General features: G+C 39.3%; 1 protein-coding gene across 1 annotated transcript in view; it reads left to right on the plus strand.

Moving 5' to 3' along the window:
* Positions 1–27,412, plus strand: part of PTCHD4 (patched domain containing 4) — a 208,144-nt gene that overhangs the window by 43,285 nt on the left and 137,447 nt on the right. The window contains exon 2 of the mRNA XM_057699472.1: positions 7,904–8,384. Within this exon, the coding sequence (XP_057555455.1) occupies positions 7,904–8,384 (481 nt within the window). The remainder of the gene's footprint in view (positions 1–7,903; positions 8,385–27,412) is intronic.

Here is a 27,412-nt window from a genome sequence, read left to right on the forward strand (position 1 = left end):
TTATTTTCAGAACAGTGTGCATTCCACAAAATCTGAAAAATCTTTTTTTTTTTTTAATGCTCATTCAGTCAGTTAGGTAAGTCTTGGATTAGATAAAGCTGTGAGGAAGAAAAAGAAAAAAAAAATGGGTCCCACAACCCCTCTCCAGTGTCCATCTCCATCCCCAAAGTACACCTAAGGTTTATTTCTCAAATTGCAGTCAAAGAGACCTTTTGAACAAACAAGTCTCCATAGTCACTACTTATAGGCATCTCTGTATCACCCTTTCTTGCCCCCACTGTATATTGCAGTCATTACCAAAGTCCCAGGAACACAATATCTTACTCTTCCTTTTCAGTCTTAGCACATGCTGTTCCCTCTGCCTGGAAGACCATCCCTCTCCATGTCCACCCACCAAATCCCCCATCTCACTTGGATAGTTGTTACTCATGTTTCAGGTCTTACCTTAGATGCCACCTTCTTTGGGAAGTCTTAGTCCCTGCTAGGTTAGTGATTCCATCTCAGTGCTACCTTAACATCTTGGGTTAATCAGTATCATCATGGACGTGTGTGTGTGTGTGTGTGTGTTTGTGTGTGTGTGTATTTAAATGCCTGCGTGTGCTTACTTAACTTCCCTTATCTCCCACTGCACCCCAGAGTCTTAGGCTCTTTGAGGATAACAACTATAGCTGTTCACTTCTCTATCCTCAGTAGCTGGCTGTCACAAAACATGTACTCACTGAATATTTCTGAAATGAATGAATGACTCTGCCCTTCTTGCCTATTTCCACCTGTATGTCCTGTCCTTGGGTACCCCACAAATTCACCATACTACTGCCTGTAGTACACACACTTTTGATCTTCCCTAACTTTCCCCTTCTTGAGGATGTTTTGAGCTCTGCACCGAGGTTTGCCTCTGTAACTTGTTAGTCTGATCAACTGTTCTGCGCAGAGATGCTAATGGCTCAGGTGTCATATTCCTTGTAAAGCATGTGGTTGTAAACTAGAATCTTTGGGGGAGTTTCTTGGCCCAACGGAAAAGCTATAATGGCAGACTTTCAGTCCCTCTCCTGAAGGGAGCTCTCTGTATTCCTCAAATGCTCCTATGCAAGTGACAGCCAACTTCCTTTGTGTAAACCAGCATTAAACTTGTATCTTTAATAGGGAATACTTGCCCTGAGTGGTCATGCTGCTCGCTTTGTGAAAGACTCATTTAAAATAGTAATGTTGCTTTTAATGGACATTTTTGGGATAGGGTCACTGATACAAGTTACAGAGAAATAAAAAGGTCATTGTTAATATGCTTCACATTTAATGTAGATATCTGCTCTCCTTTCACACATGACTTATAAATTTGTGTAAAGATTTTGTATGGGTTGAGGAGAAATTAAATGCATTTATCCTACTATGTGATAAGTAAACCAATACAGTGGAGAGGATACGCATGAAATAGAGATCTGAAGGAAAAATGATTTTTATTATCTAAGAAATAGATGAATTCAGCTGGGCTACTGAGAAATGATTTACGTCTAGGTAAAATGGGGCAAAGTCTTGATTTTTTTCATTTAAGAAAAATTCTCTCAGGAAATTACTCAAAGAGAAGAAAAAGCTACTGGGTCCAGATTTAAAAGAAGATACAAAGCTTCATGTTTCTATGGAAATGAACATGGGGTCATCTTGCATTTCTCCTTTCTCCTTATTCATTTTTTTCCTTAGGGCAGATTTCTCTAGCCTACTTTGTAGGGTCTCATGACTTTACCATGGATGAATCATTACATACAGAGCTGATGAAACCTTTAGAGATAATATTGGGTTGGCCAAAAAGTTCTTTAGGGGGTTTTCCGGAACATTTTATGAAAAAACCTGAACAAACATTTTGGCCAACCCAATATAAGCCAGACCTTTTATTTTGGAGATGAGGCAGTTGGCATTCAGCGAAGTCAAGCATTTTGTCCTCTGTCACCCTGCTGTAGAGCAGCAGACCTGGAACTTACAACCAGCCTGGACCCTGGGCTCTGAGTTCTTTCCATCACATTACAGACATTTGCTGGGAAATGTGAAATAGTACTAGATGACTAAGTAAATATACAGCACCATTCAAACATTTAACTTATGATATGTTAATAATATCCAACATTTTCCAACCACTCTTCTAAATGTTTTATATGTATTAACACACTTGAGCCTCGCAATGCCTTATGATTCTTATTTTAACCTATAGTAAGGCTGACGTGTGGAGAGCTAAGGAGTTTCCCACAGCTGGTCAGTGTTGACCTTGAGCTCTAAGTGAGACAGTGGCCTCTTGAGTCTGTGTACATAACTGCTACCTTGTACTTCCTTTCATTCAAGTACCTTCACAAATTATTCAAACATATATGCAGTTGTGTTAAAAACATGAGCATTGGAGTCAAAAAAAAAAAAAAAGAAAAGAATGAATCAGGTGATTGGCTATACCAGTTATCTGTGTAACCTTACATTACTTCCTCTTGCTATGCCTGTGTGTCCTGGTGGTGACTTGAGGTTACTCCAGAGTAACACTTCCCCAGAGAGTGGCTGAGAAAGTTACCTAGGGTAGTGCAAATAAAGTTCTCCCATCTTAGAACTGACTCTGGCACACGTGTTAAAAATTAACATGCTAGAGTACTTTGTTAAACTTATATTCTCATTGAGTAAAGCTTTTATTTCATTTCAACAACACAGAAACCTTACTTTTTTTTAACCTTCTCCTTTGAAAAAAATAAAAAAATACACCACTGCACTGTTCTAGCTTCGTCACGTGACATAAGAAATTTAATTTATTCATGATTCGGGCATTTTAATGTTCTAAAGTCTTCATTTTGAAAATGACTTTTGATTCCTTTTTTTTAAAATGAAATACCTGGTAGGAACTTGCTTTCTCATTATTTGCTTGTTTCTACTAAACATGAAGCTCTAGAGAGGAAATTCAAGATAGCTGATGATTTTATTTAATCCTACTTTGTGTGTATAATCGATATTAAGTATAAAACAGAGATATGTTAGGAAAATAAATATGAGAAAAAAATCTTATTTAAACAAACAAACAATCAAACAGCAAGAACAACAAATTGTACCAGTCCTTTAGAAATGTCATGATCTAGCATACATAGCAGTCTTCCTTTTCAGCAAGAAAAGACAACTGACCATCTAAAGGTTTCCAATATCCTTGCAGTGTCGACCTCATCGAAAATCTATGAGATCAAAAGTACAACTGTTCTGGACAGGAGCAGTGCTGACAACTTATCTTGCACAGAAAGTCTCTGAATGCCAGCTAGCACATATATTGAGTAGGTATGACACTCCCCTGTAATTTCAAATCATCACTGAGTAATTTTTTTCTCTGCACAATAGTTTATGACGTTAATGTCTCTTTCCTCTTGTAACTCTTTGAGAATTTATTCTTTCATCTTGTCTGTAAGAGTTTAATTTCCTTTTCCACTGTAGAGGTGTGGCTTGGGTGGGAGTCATTTTAAAAGCTACAAAGTAGTAACCATAAACAAAATCAGACCTAAAGAAGGCAAGATTTTTTTTTCCGGCATCACGGCTCCTGGAGAGATAATGTGATGAGGTGCTTCATGGCCGTGAGATAGCATCGTGACCTGTAATTCTATTGATTCACCTTGGAACCATTTACCTACCAGCAACAGCCTGGGCTGACATTTTTTCATGCCGCATCAAGAACCTGAAATACTGCAGGGAGTTCCTAACTGACCTCCTTCTTTTACAGTCACCTCGACTCCCTAAATCATTTTCCACAGCGCAAAGAGAGGGCACTCCAAAAAGTAAATCGTGTCATTCCCCTGCTTGGAACTCACCAGTGGTTTCCTATTACAGGACAGTAAGTCCAACTCTTTTAATAAAGCTTTTGCGGCCCTTACAGAAGAGGACCTGCTTCCTTCTCTAGCCTCAAATGCCATCACTTCCTCAGTTCCTTGAACATCATGTGCTGTTCTTTGCCTCCAGGCCACGATGCATGCAAATCCTTTTTTCAGGTGCCCCTTAAGTCCCCCTGTCTCTTCACTAACTTATGGCACATGCTTGCTTGTGCAATGAAGATGGAAGAGGAAATATATTTTGGATTAAGGTTACACTAGACAAAAGAGATTGGGAAAAGGATAAAGCTTGTTTCTTTCTCTACCAGCCTCTAATCTCTATATATACCTCTCTTCATGTGACTTCCTACTGTTCTCAGACACTTACACTGTCCCTTGCTTTTCTTGTACTTAGGGAGGTCATCTCTAAAAAATAACCTGTGATTAGTTAATTGCATCTCAGGGTGGATTCACTGTGTCAGATATTATGGCAGGCTTGTTATATACCAGGCTTTGTTCTAGGCACAGGGAAATTACCAGCGAGCAAGATAAGGAAGGTGCCAGCTCTCAACAAGCACACACTCTAATGGAAGAGACAGAAAAGGAGCACTTAAATGATTAAATAAGATTATTTCAGATAGAAACAGTAGGGAGAAGATAAAATAGGACTAAGTACTGGGAAGGAGGTGTCTAGTTTAGACTGTGTGTTCACAGGGTCTCTTTGAAGCTAAGCGCTCCGTGAGGAAGTAGTTCTGGCCATAGAAGAATAGAGGAAAGCACCAGGTAGAGAGGTGAGTATTGCAAAGGCCTTGAGGTGAAAATTAACTTGGTGTGTTTAAGAGTAGGAAGAAAGGCCAGAACAGCTGGAGCCGAGTTCAGGAGAAGAGTGGTAGGAGAGGAGGCTTGAGGATCTGGCCAGCAGCAGGCAATGCAGGGCCTGGCAGGCCTGGCAAGGAGTCATTTTATTCCTAGTGCAAGGAGAAGCCAGTAGAAGGTTTTAGGTGCAGAAATGATGTGCTCTCACTTAGAACTGTGCAAGCAGGCTCTGGCTTCAATGTGGAGAATACATTGAGGAAGAGCAGAAGTGAACCCAAGGATATGAAATAGGGACTTAAATTCATCTTATGTTAATGATGCCAGTTCAATTTGTAGAATGATAAAGCTGAAAAATGTCTTCAATATTATGTAAACATTTTTACTCATATACTTACATCACTCACCTTACAGATGAGAAAACTGAAACCTAGAAGGGGAAATGAACCAGACAAGGGTTCCTTATCCAGTTACTGAGAGACTCACATTACATGTGAATGATTCCACGTCACATGATTAAGTGTTCTTTCCATTAATCCCACCTGACTCCTTACAAATCCAGGGAAGTTCTGCTCAGAGGGTAATTACCGTATATGTTATATTCAGTCTTCGTTTCTCCTACATAGAATCACCTATGAGTTGGGAAACTAATGAACTCTTCTATCACAAAATAGTAGAATAATCTCTTACAAATAATGTATAAAAGTGTATTTCTGAAGACTATATTGAGTAGGGTGATTGGGCCAATGGTTTGTACAAGATGCTCATTCAATAGAGCTTTTGATTCAAGGATGTCCAAAGACCTTGTTTATTTTATCCTGGTGCGTGGAGCAGGGCAGATGAAGAGAGAGAAATGCATCCGATTTGTTACATTCATTTACATATGAGATGAAAGCATATCTTTTATGAAGTCGTTTTTGTAAGAAAGTGGAAATTAGACAATTTCAATGGGGGGGTGGGGTGAGCAGCTAGCCAAACCCGACGTAGACTGGCTGTTTAAAAAATCTGTATTTTGCCTTCTTAAAAATTTTGACTTTCGTCCAGACACATTATCAGCACCCTCTTTGATCCACTATAATCTCCAAATGAGGCCTGAGGGATGCATAAATCTTTGTTCTGCTGCTAACAAGCCCTCAGAAATCTTTGTGATGACAGAAATAAGTAAAGACAGACAGAACTGCACTTTCTTACGTGAATAAATAAAGCTTTTAAAATACTGTCCTTCTCAAATAATTTGAAGCACAAGTCAGCATCGCAGGTGGGATTTCAAAGACGTGGAAACAAGGGTGGAGCTAAAATTCATACCAAGCCTAAAACAAAAATAAACAAGCTCAACCGAGGAGCAATTTGACCTGTGCTGAAAGAGCGAACATCATGCCTCACAGCCTCTCAGTGCCTGGGCAAGATTTCTGTCCCCTTCCTCGAAGCTGCCCACCTTCCCACCCGCAGGTCATTGGAGGACCCCTGAGAGTTTCATCAAGCCAGAGCCTTGGGAACCTACAGTCAGAACTTCAGTTTGATTTTTTATATGAAAAACAGATGGGAAAATTACAAAGATGCTGTGGAGAGTGGGAGATACCCCAAGCAAAGGGAGAAAACCCTCAGATTAAGTTCTTATTGAGAAACGTAGTATTCGTTTCGAGTTGGTCATGTTGAGTTAAATAAAAAGACTGTTTTTATTTAACATGTAGTGAGGAAATGGGTATACGGAGGGACTATAAAATTTCTTTCTTGCAATTCTTGATGATCCTACTAACAACATTTGTACTCTCTGTAAATCTCTCAAGCTTTTTGCGTTTCAACACATTCTCAAGTACTAGGGCAGCTTTGGTGCAGATACAAACAAGTACCTCAGATATAGGTGTCTTGGTCTAACAAGTCTACAATACTCGTTACACATCTCTTGAGCACACAGCGCCTCTCAGTTCTGTGAAAACAACCATGGTAACCACACAGGAGGGTTTCTTGCCCTTCTGCACCACCTTTCTGTTTCCTGTTGTGACTCTATACTTTTTTATCCTCGTGAGATAAATGTCTTGCCTGATGTAGCAAACACACAATCTATTCATGGCATGAATTTACTTTTGTGCCTATGTCTCCTCCAGGACATGATGCACCTTTTCAGAACCAGACTCCATCCTGCAACCTGCCACTGGGTTCGCTATTCCATCTGACAACCACTGCCATTGAAGTACATGACAGTTGTGGCAAAACGAAAATATCCAAATTGATTCAAATTTGGTGATGGCTGTCAGGGATTTCTTTCTGAGTGTTAAGGCACACTGATTGAAAATTACTTCTCTGAATCTATTTAAGCAACTCAGTGTCCACCTTTTGTGTTCCTAAAAGAAGAGTGATTGTCCTTCTCATAAATACCCTACTCTTAGGATCTTGTCTACTCTACTTCACATGAATGAAATCCTGAAATTGAGATAACTTTTGACAACCCCATCTGAAGTCTTACCCATCTCATTTGGGGGGCTTGTCCACTGTATTTTCTGCTCAACCTACAACTGGAGCAGGTATTTAAAGGGAATGTTGTAATGAGTGATCAGGTGCTCACATTATATTTAGAAAACATTTCAACACTATTAACTTATTTGTAAAAAATAGTATTTTCTTCTACTTGTTCTGCAAGTAGCTATACCCCCAGAATATAAAGAACAAGGGATGTTTGTAATGTCAGTGTGTGTTTTGTGTGTGTGTGTACGCATTAATGTAGGGGTGTGTGTGTGTTAGTGTATGTGTGTGTGTGTTAGTGTAGGTGTGTGTGTGTTAGTATAGATATACGTGTGTGTTAGTGTAGATATGTGTGTGTGTGTGTTAACCCTAGAAAGTTTAGCATGTATTTATTAAATAGACTATTATTTTAATTTTTGAAAGGTTGTTAACTCATGCCATGCTTTACTTTTGGCTGAAATTGAATGACTAAACTTGATCCTGCATAATGGAGTTATAATAGAGTTACAGAAGGAAGTGGTGAGAATGAGGGAATGGATGAGATCGAAATAGTATATCTGTACATTTTCCTATGCATGTGGCAAGTCTTGTATAACTTCATAATACTCTGCATCCTTTCTAATCCCAATCATCTTGCATGGTATCTCACAGAGCTCCAAAAGGTTGAATATAAAATCCTAACATGCCACTCCACCCACATCAGTGCCACAATTGCTAGAGCCTACCTCTGCCTTGTGTGCTCCTTCATTTAGAGTAAGAATCTATTCTCTGGAAAGTGCATCCCTCTGGTAACTTCAGTCTCCCCTTTTTCTGTTTTCAAGGATGGGAGGAACAGTTTTATTGGACACCAACTGGGCGGGGTAGTGGAAGTGCCAAACAGCAAGGACCAGCGGGTCAAGTCAGCCAGAGCCATTCAAATCACCTACTACCTCCAGACCTATGGCTCTGCCACCCAGGACCTCATAGGGGAGAAGTGGGAGAATGAGTTCTGTAAGCTTATGAGCAAGCTCCAGGAGGAGCACCAGGACCTCCAGCTCTACTCCTTAGCATCCTTTAGCCTCTGGAGAGACTTTCATAAGACCAGCATCCTGGCCAGGAGCAAGGTCCTGGTGAGCCTCGTGCTGATTCTGACCACAGCCACCCTCTCCAGCTCCATGAAGGACTGTCTGCGCGGCAAGCCCTTCCTGGGCCTCCTGGGGGTGCTCACCGTGTGCATCTCCATCGTCACCGCAGCTGGGATCTTCTTCATCACAGATGGAAAGTACAACTCCACCCTGCTGGGAATCCCGTTCTTCGCCATGGGTAACTATCCATCCTTGTGGTAATCGGCTTCTTACCAGTTTGGGGCAAGGTAGTACATTTCTTGAATTCTTAGGTAGAAATCTGTTTTAATTTTGCATTGGTGTGTATGTGTGATGATGTGAAATTTTACTTGGGGTGGTGCCTGTTTTACCTGATTAGGCCTTTTTTTTTTGTTTGTAAGTTATAGGCTGACCAAGCCATCTTTCTATTTATGCCAGGGACTTTAATACTGTCCAATGCTTTTAAAGTACACACTATTGGAATCCTCTACTCAGCTTCTTCAAAAATATAGGTTGAAGATTATAGGGTACAGAGTTAAGGAGATCCAAAACCTGCTTCACACAGGATTTTGTGGTTCATATGAGTGTTGCATCCTCTAATTGATGGTGATGAAGCATGGATATCATGGGATGAAAATTCTGAGAGCCATCAATAGGTTCTAATTTCAAAAAACTCCACCTGACTTTGTTTATGAATTCATTTCCAAGTTTTTGCAGAGAATATACTCTATTTCCCCATCTCTATTTAAAATTTTCCAGCAGCTGCCTAAAGATGTGGCCTCTAATTTTTTTGATATCTGGTGAAAACAATTCATAAGTATCCTCAGTCAAGATTATCCTTTCTTGTACATTTTCCCCAGACATACATAAAAGATCTAGAAAATGGTATGTGAGTGTGTGTGTGTGTGTGTGTGTGTGTGTGTGTGTGTGTGTGTTTCTTGCAAAAGAGAAGATCACGTCTGGAAAGAAAAGTGAGTGATGGTTCATCAACGAGATTGATGGAACTTATCAGAATAGAGATGATAATGGTGACGTTTGTGGTACTGCTGGAGAGTTCTGTCAGATGTGATACAATTCCCTACATGCAACAAAGGATGAACTGTAAAAAAAATGGCCTCTAGATGGTGAACTGACACACACAGGAGAATCTTCAGCTGTGAAATAAAATGCTTTTCACTCCCCAGGTTAATATCAGCCCTAAATTATAGTTTTATTATTAAATAAAAAAGACATAGGCAGGTAGTTAAAATCTTTTCATTTTGACTTAAACAAACATTTTCGAGAACAACACTGCAAAGTGGATTTATCTAGAAGCCCATCTTCATCGTGGTCCTGTTAGCTCATCTCAGTAAGTCTCAGCTTCCTCTTGTATAAAATAAGGATAAATGAAAAGCCAGTTCCGATTTGGCCTCTGTGGTACAGCAGTATTCCTACTTAAAACTAAATAATAATAACAATGATATAGTGATAATAATGAAGCAGCTTTGCTTGTTATCACTTAAAAAGTAAAATGAGGATAATGATCAAAGAATTGTTTTCTGAACGTAATAGAATATACCTAAAGGTAATAGGACAGAGTAGACACTCAGTAAGTATCATCAAGTTTTAGTTGTTAACCTGGTGTAAGTGCAGTGGATTCAGTGATGAATAGGAAACAGCCCTTGACTTCAAAAAATTGAAAGTCTTTCTTGCATTCTGCATATCATCTTTAAATGCATGTTTATCTTGTTAACAAAAAGAGTTTTTCAGTTTCCTAAAGAAAGATATGAAAAAAATTTTTCCACCAGTGACAAAGATGGGTCTAGATTTGAACCATATATACTTGTTACGTTTTGTGGGCTCAGTCTCTTAATTTAATAAGAGGCATATGAATCATGCAGCATGATTCACAAATGAAACAGAGATCATTCAAGGTGGACAAATCAGATACCTTAGAGCCAAGAGGCCTTCCCTAAAACTGGTGGCCATCTAATTAGGTAGTGAAAAGATTTATCAGGAAAATTCTATAATGTATAGGGTCACATATTTCATACAAATAAGGAGAAAAATTGTCTCTAGTGATGCTGATTTGTATCCTAGGCTCAGATACAAATCAGTGGTATTTTCATCCCTTAGAGAAATTATAATAACACTGAACGCCACAGTGAGGAAAACATCCAAACCCTAAAACACACACTTTTTACCTCCTCTCTCAGTCATCTTTATAATCACAAGGCAGCACTGGACAGGATCAGTACAGAGTCCAGAAGCCTGGTAAATGGTTATTCTTCAGTATTTCTGTAATTCAAGTTCTTCAAATAATCTTAAAAGAACTTTTCTGCTACGTTCTGAAAACAGCACCAGTAGACCTATAAATATATACTTAGTTAAGATATTTGCTCCATCAAAGGGGAGTTGGTTTTGTTGTGTTTTGTTTTGTTTGTAAAGTGTAAAGAGTAAATAGTAAAGTGTAAATAGTAAAGATGCCAAGGTGGAGAACTAGTGAAATGAACGGGATATGCCACAGAGTTAGGCCATCTGGGTTTCTGTCTCAGATTTTCCACTAACTTCGTATGTTTTGTTGGGCAAGTTAGGTATAGTCTCTTTGTCCCAGTTCTTCAATTATTCAATGAAGGATTTGGACTCTTTAGTTCTTAAATTTTGAAGATCCTACAACATTATTCATTTCATTCTTCAACTGAAATTAGAATTTGGTCATTCTTTTAGAAAAAATCTGAAGATTTGTGTTATTCTCAGATTTCTAATCTCCATTCTCTTTTATTGGCTATGTGTGTGTGTGGGGGGGGGGGGCGAGTGCTGAGTTTGGCAGACACATCCCTACAAAGTAGTCCTTTGATGAATTACTTTACATTGTGTCAAAACTGCATAATCCAATTAGTTGGGTGTAAGGAAAAGAAACCCAACTCTTTTCATAAACCTCTATTTCTATTCCTATATTCCTACAAATATGTCTTTACGGTAGTGAATATTCACCTCATTATGCTCCAAGATTCAAGCCATTCGTCCTCATTAGAACTTCCCTCTGAGCTGGGTATGTCGCTTAGGTGCTCTACTCGTCAACCATTCTCTTTTTTGACCACCTATCTTCCTTTTATACAGCATCTGCTTGTTCTTTTTTTCTGATTATTCATCTAGTTAACATCCCCACTGTCATTTCAGAGACATGTATACTGTACTCCCATATCCTCTGTTTTTAAAGCCTGTAGCAACTTTTATATTTTGGCAGGTGTCCCTATAAGAAAATGGATGTTTGTTGAATTGTACGTTCAATATTTAGGCTTAGAAAAGAAGATAATTATAAGCATGTGTATTCTCTCTACAAAAAATTTCAGAGAGAAGTCCAGACACAATAATGCCTAAAATGACCCCTTTTAGCTCCAGCCTAACGTCCTTTCTCTGTATAAGCATAAACCAACGAGAATACCACTAATTTAATTTATAACTCATTGTCAGCCTTTTTTCACCTCATTTGCTTTATGTGGATGTGTTTCCTCTTTCTGGAAGGAGAAATATGGGCTAATATCACACACAGATGCCCAGCTGGCTCCTGCTGTATCTTGCTGATCTTCTTTGGATAGTTGCCAGGGACGTTAGAAGCCTTGATTCTCTATTATTTTTGCTGTCCATCCTGAGTTTGTTTTATATTGCCAGGAGTCTTACTTTAGTCAGCTTGATGCCACTGGATGTGTGCAGATGACTTGTTTTTTTCAGGTGAACCCAGGGTTTCCAGGTAGGAGACCTTCTCATTCATCATCCAAAACTGAGCTCCATATTCATTTACTTATTAATTTATTCAAATATTTATTAAGCACCTACCATGTCCTGGAGTGAAAGGTGTTGAACAGAACTGATCAAGTTGTTACCTGCATGGATCTTACATTCTAAGCCTGCTAAGGGAAGGCATCAGACAATAAACCAATGGATATAAGCTGTGTTGTGTTATTGATGTGATATAAAATATAACCGTAAAACAGGATAAGAGATAAAAAGCATAGGTGGCCAGAAAAAAAGCCTTTCTAAACAAGTGAAATTGAAACAGAGAGCTAAATAAAATGAAGGAGCCATGTACCAACTGAGAAAAGAATGTCTCTGACAAAGAGAACTATCCATGCGAAGGCTTTGAGATGGACCTTACTTGGTAAAGTTAAGGAAGAGCAAGAAAGGGAGTGTGGCTGGAGCAGAGTGGGCACCTATCTGAGTATTACGCGAGGTAACATAGAGCCAGGTCATGTAGGGCACTGAGAACTTAGTACTTAAGATGGTGCGCTATCTGAAGCATTTTTAGACGAGAGTGTGATCTGACTTAACGTTTTATGGAAATGAATCTCAATGGAGCAAGAATGGTTATAGGTTATACCTTATACGTGGGTAAGAGGTTATTACAAAATCTTCATGGGCTATAATGGTGGCTTGAAATAGCATGGAAGCAGTGACAGTGGTAAAAGGGATTAGACTCGGGATATATACTGGCAAAGAGAATTGACAGGATTTGCTGAAGGACTGGATGTAAGAAAAAGAGGAGTCACGGATGACTCCAAGCTTTGAGGACTGAATAATTAATCAAAAGAAGTTGTCATTTACTGTCACCGGGAGATCGTGGGAGGAATAAGTTGTGGGGGGAAATACAAGAGTTTCATTTTCTGTCTGCTCAGTTAGATACCTATTAAGTATCCAAGTGGGAAAATGTGGAGTTGGTGATATAAGACAGTATACAGATCAGGTTCAGAATTAAAATCTGTTATGTTAGAGCTGAAAAGCTAAATTTTGGATTTATCATGGCATAGCTAATAATGAAAGCCATGGAGTCTGATAAGATCAACTGGAAAGATAAATACTGATAGAAAATAGAGGAAGTCTAAGATCTGAGCCCAGGAGTATTCCATTGCTTACAGATTGGGCAGATGAAAGTGGTTCAGAAAATGACACTAAGAAGGGTCAGGCTATCAAGTGAGATAGCAGGAGAACCAAGAGAGAATAGTGTCCCAGCAGCTAAGTCAAGAGGGCGTTTCATAAAGGAGCAGGAGATCAGTTGTTCCAATAGCCACTGAGAAATTGTGTCCAGTGAGAACTGAGAATCTGTCATTCAGTCCAGGAATTTGAAGGTCATTAATGACTTTGACAAGATTTGCTTCAGAGGAAAGTTGAGGGTAATATAAAGAGGTTCAGTAGAGCTTGGAGGATAGGAAGTAAAGACAGTGAGTAAAGCTCATTCTTCCAAAGAATCTTGCACTAAAGGGAAATAATGATTGTCTGCAGTTGGGGACATGCAGTAGAGAAAGCTTCATAGTAAAGCAGAGAGAAGAGATCACGGAAGCAATGTCATTGAGCAGGAGAGATAGGATGGGATTCAGGGCACAACTAGAGTCACTGGCTTTCTATAAGAGCCTACACAGCTCATCTACAGTTAAGAAAAGGGAAGGCAAAATATATGGACAGATCCAGATAGATGGATAAATGTGGGGGTGGAACCACATGGAAATTCTCTTCTGTGGCTTCAACTTTGTCAGTAGAGTAGGAAGCAAGTCATCAGCTGAGAATAAATTTGGGGAAGGAGGTATTATTTGAGGAAAGTGAAGGGATTCTGAAAGAGTCACTTTGGAAAATTGGAGAATGAATTAAAGAAGAAAATTTAGATGAACAACTAGGAAGCACAGGGGCCCCCTTGACGTTTAGGTGCATGAATTAAAAAAAGAAATCAGTTAGCGTGGTTGCTGAGTCAGTCCCGCCTCCAGCCATGTATAGCTGCTTGGAGAAGGAGTTGAGTAGGCATTGAGATGAATTTAACCGGAAAGAAACTCCCAGAAAAAAAAAGAGAGAGGGTTTATAGTATATGCAAAAGATTGACTCTAAGGACAGATCGTGAAAATTGTCATAGTTAAGGTCAGCTAGACCATGTTGTAGTAACAAATAAGGCCTTAAATTCACTTAGCTTAAGAGAACAAAGATTAATTTCTTGCTCATATCACAGTTTGGTGTGGGTCAGGAAGCTCTCTTTGGAACTCTTCCAACAGAGATTCAGGGATTTAGGATGCCTCTGTCTTACAACCTCTTGTCTTCTCAGAGTTTGTGCTCCCTGCCATGTACACAAATGAGGGAATAGTTAGAGAAATCACGCCTACTTGTAACTACGTTGTACCCGAAGTGATCCAGTTACTTCTCATCACATTCTGTTGGCCCAGAACTAGACATGTGGCCATAAGCAAGGAGGATAGAAAATGTAGGAGAGCAAATGGATTATTTCATGAACATCAACTGTCTCTTCAACATAAACTAAGCCAAACAATGAAGGCAAAAGGATTTATGCTGCCTCATCATCATGGTAAAACACTGATAAGGTCAAATTATTATGATTCTTTGTGGGGCCAGAGAACTGTCCTAGGTTGGAGTCTGTTCTGGTTATCTATTGCTATATAGTAAACACCACAAAACTGGGTGGTGTAAAACAACAACCATTAGATTATGTTCATGGATTCTGTGGGTCAGTATTTTGGAAATGGCACAGTGAGGTGTGTTCCTCCCACCTCTAGAATGTCTAGAGCCTCAGCTGAGGGTGACTTGATTATCTGAGGTCTGGAATAGCTGGGACTAGAACAATAATTTTCAACATTACTCTTTGCTCAAATGGCTGGTACCAAGTCTGGGATTTCTCAAGGAGAATCTCAGCTAGGACTGCTGAGCATAGCATCTAAAGGTGCCCTCTCCAGCATGGTGTTCCTAGGGTAGTCAGACTTCTTATATGGTAGTTTAAGGCTCCAAGAACAAATTTTGCACAAGAACAAAATAAAAGTCATAGGGCTGGCTTAGACATAGAAGTCAAATAGCATCACATTGGCCCTATTCTACCATCTGAGTACCAGTCACTAAGGCCAATCCAGATCCCAGAGGAGAGCAATGGGACTCCACCTCTTGAGACAGTGTCAGAGAATTGAGAGAGTGGCAGAGTCACACTGCAGAAGAGCATGTGGAATGGGAGCTACTGTTGTGGCCATCTTTGGGAAATGCAATCACCACACAGTTGTGAGCTGCAAAGACAGAGATGGCCATCTTTGGGAAATGCAATCGCCACACAGTCGTGAGCTGCAAAGATAGAGATGGATTCTAGAGATGCTTGCTATAAAGATTTTGAGATGAGATTGTTACTAATGAAAATGGCTATGATTTTATCATTTGGGAATGGAAGACAAATGTTAGATTAAAGACATTAGATGTTTAAAGGACCACATTTAACAGACATAGATATTCAGTGATCTCCAAAGCCCAGTAAATCTGGCATCTGCTACCCCTCTGACCTCAGTTCCAACCAGTCTGTCTCTCCTTTACACCTGGAAAGCTATTCCTCAGATGTCTGCAGACTTGTTTCCTTACCTTCTGCTGGTCTTTGTACAAATGTCACCTTCTTAGTGGGGACTTACCAGGCCACTCTATCCAAAACCACAAGTGCTTCACCAATACTTACAATCTCCCTCTCAGCTTCGGTTTTCTCCTTAGAGCTCATCATTATCTAACATACAGTATACTTTAATTTTTGACTTGTTCTCCCCGAAACAGACCATAAGCCCCCAAAAGATGTGAATTTTTATTGTTCCTTTCATCGCTGTTTTCCAAATACCTCAAACAGTGCTGGCCTTGGGTAGGCACTCAATAAATATATGTGGAATTAATGAATGAATGGTCTCCTAGTGTTTCTCAAATGCGTTATGATCCATTAGAGTCATTAAACTAATTTAACATATCATGATCTACATTTATATTTAACTTACAAGAAGAAAAGAGACTAGAAAGGGATGGGAAATACCAAAAGGTATGGCACATGGTAAAGAATTATTTCATCATACTTTTGTTTCAGTTTAATATATATGTGTATAATAGACATGATATAAGATGTATGTCCTAATGTGGGCCGCAGTCAAAATTTTTAGAAAAAATGCTATCTAGAAACTTCTTTGGGCTGATGTCTTAAGCAGACATGGTGATAGGTAAGGATTTATTAATAAGGAGGCAACTGGGAGAACTCATCAGAAGCATGGATAGCTGCTCCTCCTGGTTCTGCTGAAAACAGGATCTGGATTTAGGAAGGAGAAAGTATTGCTGGGGATATAAGGTGTTACTTCTCGGGCACTTTTTCTTTCCCTCAACTTGAACCAGCACAGTGTTTGGCACATAATGAGCCCTCTAAGTTTGGATGGTTGACTAAAGTTTTTGAATGATTATATTAAGGTTTTTGGAATGTTTCTCCATATGTTGGTTTTGCCACAGGACCTGTTTTACTTGGGGTCATTAAACCCATCAAAAGCCTTCCCAAAATAACCCCATTGCTAAAAGCCCTCTTATTGGAGCTATTTTTCAGCCATGTCAGTTGCAACCACCCTGCTCTTTGTGATAAATAGTTAACTCCTTTGGGAAAAGATTGGCCAATGATGTGAAAATCTCTCTCTGTTTAGCAGCTTGGAGTCAGAAGACGTGGAATCCAGTCCAGTCCCTGTCAATTCAGGCGACTTCTCCTTGGGCCTCTCATGTTTCTCTTTCACAAGATGAGGAAGTTGAGCTGATGGGTCCTTAACATCTTTTCCACCTTTACTCTTTAATCAGTGAATCATTTATTTGACATTTAGGCTGTATGTTATCTAGATTTTTGGCTTGTTGGGGGCTGGAACTGGGTCTGTGTGGCATCTTTTCAAGTGTCTAGTCCAAAGTGCCCATAGCACGCATTTTAGAAATGTTGACTTTTGCGAGAGAAGGCTTAATTTTTGGTTGTTTTTACCTTAGGGGTCTTAAAGTCCCTATTTCTTTTTATATATTATTCTTTAGTTTTCATTTCTTTGTATTGATCTCTGTTCTTTGTAGCTATGAAATGGACCTCCTGGGACAGAAGTTTTTAATAAGCTAAGATGTTGTCTCACCAACTGGTTTTTGTAGACTCTTTGAAGGAGGTGGGAAGGGAACAGATCTTGGCATAACAAGTAAGAAGCTGAATTTTATGCCAAGCATTTGAGGTAACGTTGAAAAGTATGTATATTTTATTGTGTAGCGCTGTCCAACATTACTAATAATTATATTCTGACTCCTTAAGATTCTTATCTTCTCTGGAATGCCACCTTCATCGATTGCAGTTTTTACTGCTAATGAGCTTCCTCCGGTGGTAGTTGGAGTTTAGGAAGGAGGAAGAGCACTGTTATGTAACACAATTTTACTCAGGATGAGAAGCACATGGGCCTATTTTGGTGGTTGTGTCTATCTCAAAGGCAGCTGATGTGCTAGTTTAGACTTTTAAAATGGAAAGATTTGTGAATAAGCTTTCTAATATGGTATGCCCTTGCTCTGTTACTTCTTAGATCAGATAATGAATCAGGCTTGAATATTTAAACAGACAGGGAAAGGAGAGAATCGGTTTATCCAGTATATGGTCGATCTGTCCCTGTGTCAGCTTCTACCACTTCCCCAGTGTGGATATCTAAGCCTTCCTCAAATACGCATCACAGGCAACCCTAACTATCCTCATTAAGTGAAGTTGACTTGACTGTCATATCAGAGTGTTCCAAGAAAGCAACATTCCTGATGCAGGAGAGCTGCAGTTCCAACCAGATCAGGCTTTTCTGCAGTGCTGCATCGAGGCAAACGCTGCAACTCAGACTCCTGAAACTTGAAGGGTGAAAACGCATTCAGGCTGTGCCATCGCTTTTCGGACGAAAAACAAAGTCTCATCCACATCGAAATCATTTACAGACTGGAGACTTCCTTCCAAGATTCAGTTCATTTTCAAGCCAGTATTTTCATGCCCCATCATTGAACACAAAAGAAAATCAGCAGAGAAAAATGAGATAAATCCTGTGTTGGTTTGAGGATTTCAGAGGCCAGCCTTAGGCTTCCAAGAATTGAAGAATCCTTGTGTCCTGATTTTCACTTGCCTTCCTGGAACATGGTGATTTATATATGCATCAAATATCTGTGTGTCATCATGGTTGATTTCTTTTGTAATAAGAGAGCAATGCCGTCACCCAGACCAAGGCAAAACTTACTAGTCAAACTTTGGCTTATAGATATCACTATGTATCCTCAGAGTAGTTATAACCCTGAATTTGAATTTTATATAAAGAAGATGCTGCTACTTTTACTATTGCTTCCTCACACTGACTTGGCCAAAATGCAATAAGAATATGTCCTGACTAGTGATATTTCCAGTGATTGTTTCCATTTTAAGTGGAACACCCTAAACTAAATATCATACTTAATAATATAAATCAGCAAAGTGGTAGTTAAGAATATTTACTAATAGTGTTTAAGATGACGTAATAAAAAGCACAGAGTATAACCATAATAATCAATGATATAAGCCAAATAATAAAGGAAAGGGAGATAATTTTCTAAGAGCAGGTTAAGCTATGTTTTAGCAAAAACAAAACAAAACAAAACAAAACAGGGCATGGATTTAGGGACAAATAGATTAGATGGCTCATTTTGTTGAATGAAAACCAATCAAAAATCACACACATGCACACACAAACACACACAAAGAGAAACCAGTGAAAGACACCTAACTTGTAGATTTTGGGGTGAAACTGTGATGTATGTAATAAGGACTCATTATAATAATTAACAGCAGATTGATAGAGTCACTCTAATTTAGTCACCTTCCTCTTCCTTTCCTCTGTCAAAATCAAGGATCAGGGCAATTTTATGTAGTTTACTGTATTGGTACAATGTTTTGCAAATAAGAAGTGCTCAATAATTATTTCTTGAATGAATGACGTAATTTCACTAGCTCACAGCAGCGGTATAGGTGATTTTTTAAAGAAATGGATAAAAATCTGTGTTTGAAATTATACATGTCCTTCAAAAAATTTTAGAACCATGGCTTTTAAACAAAGCTATTGAAAGTGATTATGTAATGAGGAGATTTGGGGATTTCCAAATATGAGTGTATAGTCTAAAGGTTGTATCTTTTTTTTGGTGTATCGTGCACCTTAGAGGTATCCCCATGACCATTTGATCATGAAAATGGCTTCCTTATTTGCCCAGAGGAAAGCAGGGCAACTGTTCCCTTTAAATGAGGAAATAAAGTTGCAAGATCTATTCTCAAGCCTGATGTGGAGCCAAGATCAGAACCTGTATTACTTGATTTTTCCTCCCAGGTTCCTCACTGTTAGCAATTCTCAAACTCAGCCCTAGGGGCTCCTTGGGATGTGCTAGGGATGCAATGGGCCTTGGAAAGAATTAATCCCGCAGAACTCCTGGGTTCTCCTTCCTGCTTCTGAACATGCACTTTTATATTTTTACATGAAAAGTCTCCATAGAGATTTAGTTTTAGGAAAAATTCCTATGAATTAAAAAACAAAAAGAGTTTGAAAACTGCCTGTCTTCTACTATCCTAAAGTGCCTCCTTCATAATACAATGGAAGGTAGAAACTAAACTTGAGATAAACTAAGTGTATTTTAGAGTCTGGATGGCTGTGTTTTCATCAACTGTTATATCCACAGACAGCCTGTAGTCTTTTTGTTAAAGTATTTCTAGAGGTGGGATGTCTACTTAAGATCTTAACTTTCGGGAGAAAAAAGATGGCGGCGAAGTAGTGAGACGTGGAGTGCATCCCTCTCCACAGATGCATTGGGAATGCACGGAAGGACACAGTCATTCCCACAGAGAACCAGCTGAACACCAGCAGACGGCCTCGGACACCGGAAAGGGCTGCGGAGAACCTGACATAGCCGGTAGGGAGGCATCTACGAGGGCTCAAAGAGGGTGAAGCGGCGGAGCTGTGGCAGACGGGAGGGAGTGAGAAACATACCGAAGGTCCGCAGCGCAGCTCCGCGTTCCCGGACCGAGACATCGATCCGCGGCTGAACGGAGGTTCCAGGAGCGGGAGCGTGGGAACCGGAGAGCTGGTTCAGGGGGAGAAACATTGTTGCCGGTAGGGTGACGGACCGAGAGGACAGGAGGGAGGAGGTCCGCGGAGAGGAGTGCCGATCCCTGAAAGCTGCCCGGCCATGATGGCGGCTGGAGGCTGCAGGCTCCCGGGCGGGGGGGAGGAGCCGCGCGCATAGCCTCTCTCTCTCTTTCTGCGCCTCTGCAACAGGCAGCGGAGAGACGCCCTGCGGGGCCACATAAGGCGCTCAGGGATAACAAGCACCCTCAGGCGCTCGGGCGGGGCTAGATTAAAACTCCTTGCAACGCCAGCAGCAGGGAGGCTGCCGAGAGAAAAAAAAAAAAAAAAAAAAAACCAGCATCAAAAAGAAAAAACCCCGAGAGAGGCCCAACTCTAAGACTTTCTGTGTACGCCTGAGCCACCAGCGCCCTCTGCAACAGGCACCTCCAAGCCTGACTGAAGCAACAGTGCGCCACTGCTCACTCCCTCCCAGGAGAAGGAGCCACTATTGCACCCTCTCCCTCCCCACACACCGAGGCTTACAGACGAACAATAAAGGAACCTCTGCTGGTCACAGAATAACGCAAAAAAAAAAACCCAAGGCAAGGAAAAGGACACTTACAGCTGAGACGCTAAGGAAACAGAAATAGTAGTATCAATACCTATTGAACTGGTCCATTCGGGGATCAGTTCTGGATTTTTCTTCTTTTTTTTTTTTTTTTCTTTCTCTTTTTTTTTTTTTTTTTTTTTTTTTTTTGATTTATTAAATACGATCTTAGCCCTAAGGGATCTACAAGTTTTACAACATAATTTTATAAGGATATTTTTTACCCTTTTTTCTTTTTTTTTCTTTTTTTTTTTGCCTTTTAAAATACTTCTATATCTAGCTAAGTTTTTGGTAGTACGGACAAAATATCTTTCATACTTTCCTTTCATCCCTTTCTTTTATACACTTCTATTCCTTTCTTTTTCTTTGCATATTTCCAACCACATTACGCTCTTCTGTTCCCCTTTCTTCCAGCCATTTTAAGTGTATTTTATCTTAACATACTTATAAGCAACACTATCGGTCTGCTCAGATTCCTTGCTCTATTCTCCAGATGATGCACTGCCTTGGTATTAATATTAGGCTTTTGTCTTTATCTTAGTTCTTAGTACAGTTGTCTAATTACATTCGGAGAATCTCCATTCTCTCTGGTGGTACTCCAGCTCATTTCTATATTTGATCCTACCTTACAAAATCTCCCTGGATTGATGTTTGTATGTGTAGGGTGTTATTTGTTGTTTGTTTGCTTTTGCTTCTGTCTCTGATTTGTTCTGTTTCAGTTGTCAATTTCTGCTGGGTTTCTCTCTGAATATCTGATAGCACACTGGGGTTCTGTCAGGTCTTTCTAGAGCCTTATGTCCTAACGGATTCAATAATTGTGTGTCTTATACATGTATGTGTTTCCTAGACTGAATATTCGTCTAATCCAATACTTGGACATTAGTCTGAGGCTTGGACAGTCTTCTATAAACACCTCTATCACCAGGACAAGCAACCCCAAAAGCTTGGACAACCATGAGGAAACAAAGAAACACCATGCAAGCAAAGGAGCAGGAAAAAAACCCACAAGACCAAATAAATGAGGAGGAAATAGGAAAAATGCCTGAAAAAGAATTTAGAGTAATGATAGTAAAAATGATACAAAATCTCGATAACAAATTAGAGAAAGTACAAGAAACAGTTCATAAGAACTCAGAAAAACAAACAGCAATGGATAACAAAATAACTGAAATTAAAAATACTCTAGATGCTCTAACCAGCAGAATGACTGAGGCAGAAGAACGAATAAGTGAGTTGGAAGATAGAATGGAAGAAATAAACGCCACAGAGCAGGAAAAAGATAAAAAAATAAAAAGACTAGAAGACAGCCTCAGAGACCTCAGTGATAACCTTAAACGTACCAACATTCGAATTATAGGCATCCCAGAAGAAGAAGAAAACAAGAAAGGGTCTGTGAAAATATTTGAAGAGGTTCTAGTGGAAAACTTCCCCAACATGGGAAAGGAAATAATGAACCAAGTCCAAGAAGCACAGAGAGTCCCATACAGAATAAACCCAAGGAGAAATACACCAAGACACATATTAATCAAACTAACGACAATTCAACACAAAGAAAAAATATTAAAAGCAGCAAGAGAAAAGCAACAAACAACATATAAGGGAAAACCCATCAGGATAACAGCTGACCTTTCTACAGAAACTCTGCAGGCCAGAAGGGAATGGCAGGATATACTGAAAGTCCTGAAAGAGAGAAACCTACAGCCAAGAATACTTTACCCAGCAAGAATCTCATTCAGATATGAGGGAGAAATCAAAAGCTTTCCAGACAAGCAAAAGTTAAGAGAATTCAGCACCACCAAACCAGCCTTACAACAAGTGCTAAAGGAACTTCTCTAAGTAGGAAACACAAGAAAAGGAAAACACCTACAAATACAAACCCAAAACAATTAAGAAAATGGTAATTGGAACACACATGTCAATAATCACCTTAAATGTCAATGGATTAAATGCTCCAACCAAAAGACACAGACTGGCTGAATGGATACAAAAACAAGACCCTTCTATATGCTGCCTACAAGAAACCCACTTCAGACCAAGGGATACATATAGACTGAAAGTGAAGGGATGGAAAAAGATATTCCATGCAAATGGAAGTCAAAAGAAAGCTGGAGTAGCAATACTCATATCAGACAAATTAGACTTGAAAGTAAAGACTATTAAAAGAGACAAGGAAGGGCACTACATAATGATCAAGGGATCCATCCAAGAAGAACATATCACAATGGTAAATATCTATGCCCCCAATATAGGAGCACCTCAATACATAAGGCAAATGCTAACAGCTATAAAAGGGGACATCGACAGTAACACAATTATAGTGGGAGACTTGAACACCCCACTTACATCAATGGACAGATCATCCAAACAGAAAATAAATAAAGACACACAAGCTTTAAATGACACATTAGACCATCTCGACTTAATTGATATTTATAGGACATTCCATCCAAAAACGACAGACTACACTTTCTTCTCAAGTGCACATGGAACATTTTCCAGGATAGATCACATCTTGGGTCACAAATCAAACCTCAGCAAATTCAAGAAAATTGAAATCATATCAAGCATCTTCTCAGACCACAACGCCATGAGACTAGATATCAATTACAGGAAAAAAACTGCAAAAAATACAAACACATGGAGGCTAAACAATTCACTATTAAACAACCAAGGAATCACTACAGAAATCAAAGAGGAAATCAAAAAGTATCTAGAAACAAATGACAACGAAAACACAACAACCCAAAACCTATGGGATGCAGCAAAAGCAGTTCTAAGAGGGAAGTTTATAGCAATACAGTCCTACCTTAAGAAACAAGAAAATGATCGAATAAACAACCTAACCTTACACCTCAAACAACTAGAGAAAGAAGAACAAAGAAACCCCAAAGTGAGCAGAAGGAAAGAAATCATAAAGATCAGAGAAGAAATAAATGAAAAAGAAAGGAAAGAAACCATAAGAAAAATAAATAAAACTAAAAGCTGGTTCTTTGAGAAGATTAACAAAATTGATAAACCATTAGCCAGACTCATCAAGAAAAAGAGGGAGAAGATGCAAATCAACAGAATTAGAAATGAAAAAGGAGAAGTCACAACGGACACCTCAGAAATACAAAACATCATGAGAGACTACTACAAGCAACTATATGCCAATCAATTGGATAACCTGGAAGAAATGGATACATTCTTAGAAAAATACAATCTTCCAAGACTGAACCAGGAAGAAATAGAAACCATGAACAGACCAATCACAAGTACAGAAATTGAGGCAGTGTTTAAAAATCTCCCAACACACAAAAGCCCAGGACCAGATGGATTCACAGGCGAATTCTATCAAACATTTCGAGAAGAGTTAACACCTATCCTTCTCAAACTCCTCCAAAATATTGCAGAAGGCGGAGCACTCCCAAACTCATTCTATGAGGCTACCATCACCCTGATACCAAAACCAGGCAAAGATGTCACAAAAAAAGAAAACTACAGACCAATATCACTGATGAATATAGATGCAAAAATCCTCAACAAAATACTAGCTAACAGACTGCAACAGCACATTAAAAAAATCATACACCACGATCAAGTGGGGTTTATCCCTGGGATGCAAGGATTCTTCAATATACGCAAATCAATCAACGTGATACATCATATCAACAAATTGAAGGATAAAAACCATATGATCATTTCAATAGATGCAGAAAAAGCTTTTGACAAAGTTCAACATCCATTTATGATAAAAGCTCTCCAGAAAATGGGCATAGAAGGAAATTACCTCAACATCATAAAAGCCATATATGACAAACCAAAAGCCAACATTGTTCTCAATGGAGAAAAACTGGAAGAATTCCCTCTAAGAACAGGAACAAGACAAGGGTGTCCACTCTCACCACTGTTATTCAACATAGTTTTGGAAGTGTTAGCCACAGCAATCAGAGAAGAAAAAGAAATTAAAGGAATCCAAATTGGAAAAGAAGAAGTAAAATTATCACTCTTTGCAGATGACATGATACTATATATAGAAAACCCTAAAGACTCTACCAGAAAACTGCTAGCACTCATTGATGAGTTTAGTAAAGTAGCAGGATACAAAATTAATGCACAGAAATCTCTTGCATTCCTATACACTAACAATGGAAGAGCAGAAAGAGAAATTAAGGAAACTCTCCCATTCACCATTGCAACCAAAAGAATAAAATACCTAGGAATAAACCTGCCTAAGGAGGCAAAAGATCTGTATGCAGAAAACTTTAAGACATTGATGAAAGAAATCAAAGATGACATAAACAGATGGAGGGATATACCATGTTCCTGGATTGGAAGAATCAACATCGTGAAAATGACTGTACTACCCAAAGCAATTTACAGATTTAATGCAATCCCGATCAGATTACCAATGGCATTTTTCACAGAACTAGAGCAAGAAATCTTACGATTTGTATGGAAACGCAAAAGACCCCGAATAGCCAAAGCAATCTTGAGAAGGAAAAATGGAGTTGGTGGAATCAGGCTTCCTGACTTCAAACTATACTACAAGGCCATAGTGATCAAGACAGTATGGTACTGGCACAAAAATAGAAAGGAAGATCAATGGAACAGAATAGAGAACTCAGAAGTAAGCCCAAACACATATGGGCACCTTATCTTTGACAAAGGAGGCACGAGTATACAATGGAAAAAAGACAGCCTCTTCAATAAGTGGTGCTGGGAAAATTGGACAGCAACATGTAAAAGAATGAAATTAGAACACTTCCTAACACCATACACAAAAATAAACTCCAAATGGATTAAAGACCTACATATAAGGCCAAACACTATCAAACTCCTAGAGGAAAACATAGGCAGAACACTCTATGACATACATCAAAGCAACATCCTTTTTGACCCACCTCCTAGAATCATGGAAATAAAATCAAGAATAAACGAATGGGACCTCATGAAACTTAAAAGCTTTTGCACAGTGAAAGAAACCATAAACAAGACTAAAAGGCAACCCTCAGAATGGGAAAACATAATTGCCTATGAAACAACGGACAAAGGATTAACCTCCAAAATATACAAGCAGCTCATGCAGCTTCATACCAAAAAAGCAAATAACCCAATCCACAAATGGGCAGAAGACCTAAATAGACATTTCTCCAAAGAAGACATACAGATGGCCAACAAACACATGAAAAGATGCTCAACATCACTCATCATCAGAGAAATGCAAGTCAAAGCCACAATGAGGTATCACCTCACACCAATCAGAATGGCCATCATCACAAAGTCTGGAAACAACAAATGTTGGAGAGGGTGTGGAGAAAAGGGAACTCTCCTGCACTGTTGGTGGGACTGTAAGTTGGTACAGCCACTATGGAAAACAATTTGAAGGTTCCTTAAAAAACTACAAATAGAACTACCATATGATCCAGTCATCCCACTCCTGGGCATATACCCAAAGAAAACCATAATCCCAAAAGAAACTTGTACCATAATGTTTATTGCAGCACTCTTTACAATAGCCAGGACATGGAAGCAACCTAAATGCCCATCAACAAATGAATGGATAAAGAAGATGTGGCATATATATACAATGGAATATTACTCAGCTATAAAAAGGGATGAGATGGAGCTATATGTAATGAGGTGGATAGAACTACAATCTGTCATACAGAGTGAAGTAAGTCAGAAAGAGAAAGACAAATATTGTATGCTAACTCACATATACGGAATCTAAAAATGGTACTGATGAACTCAGTGACAAGAACAGGGAAGCAGATACAGGGAATGGACTGGAGAACTCGAGGTATGGGAGGGGGCGGGGGGTGAAGGGGAAACTGAGAAGAAGCGGGAGAGTAGTACAGACATATATATACTACCAACTGTAAAATAGTCAGTGGGAAGTTGTTGTATAACAAAGGGAGTCCAACTCGAGGATGGAAGATGCCTCAGAGGACTGGGGCAGGGAGGGTGGGGGGGAATCGAGGGGGGGGTGTCAAGGAAGGGAGGGAATATGGGGATATGTGTATAAAAACAGTTGATTGAACCTGGTGTACCCCCCAAAAAAATAAAATAAAATAATAATAAAAAAAAAAAAAAAAAAAAAAAAAAGAATTTGGAAAGATCAAGAAGTAGGAGACAAGGGAGGGAACTTCAGCAGAGAGAGTTGTCAATGTGCTTCCTCCTAAGCTCAGGCCTAGGACTTCCCTGGTGGTCCAGTGGTTAAGAATCTGCCTTCCAATGCAAGGACACGTGTTCGATCCCTGGTCGGAGAACTAAGGTCCCACATGCTGCACAGCCAAAAAAAAAAAAAAGATCTTAACTTTCTCTCTTGCAGACAAGTTAACTTATTTTTAAGATGCAGGAAATCCAAAAAATGGAGGCAATGAGGTTGTATGGTTGCCAGGAGAACTGAATAAGACTGACAAGAGGCTCCAAAGGGTAGAATTAATTGTAATTTTACTGTATTCCAGAGTTAGAATGGCTGTCTTGCAGGTCAAGAAATTGTATTATAAAAGCACAGTGATAAAACTAGATTCTCAGTGAAAGAATCCCATTAACTATGTTGACGAGGATAATAAGTCAGCCAGAATCTCTGTTCTGGTAAACTTTTCAAAAAGTGGTTTGCACTAGCTAAGTTTCCCTTTCTCAAGATATATAAAAAAGACCAACTGTTACTCAGAAGGCTATGTGATGGGCATAAATTAAAACACAGTGATGTATGGTATTTCCTTGTTCCCTGCAAAGAATGCTGCCAAAATGCCCACCCATGCCTTCCCAGATTCAATGTCATTCTCTCCTGGG

The sequence above is a fragment of the Hippopotamus amphibius genome, chromosome 11 (assembly GCF_030028045.1).
Source record: "Hippopotamus amphibius kiboko isolate mHipAmp2 chromosome 11, mHipAmp2.hap2, whole genome shotgun sequence".
NCBI lineage: Eukaryota > Metazoa > Chordata > Mammalia > Artiodactyla > Hippopotamidae > Hippopotamus > Hippopotamus amphibius.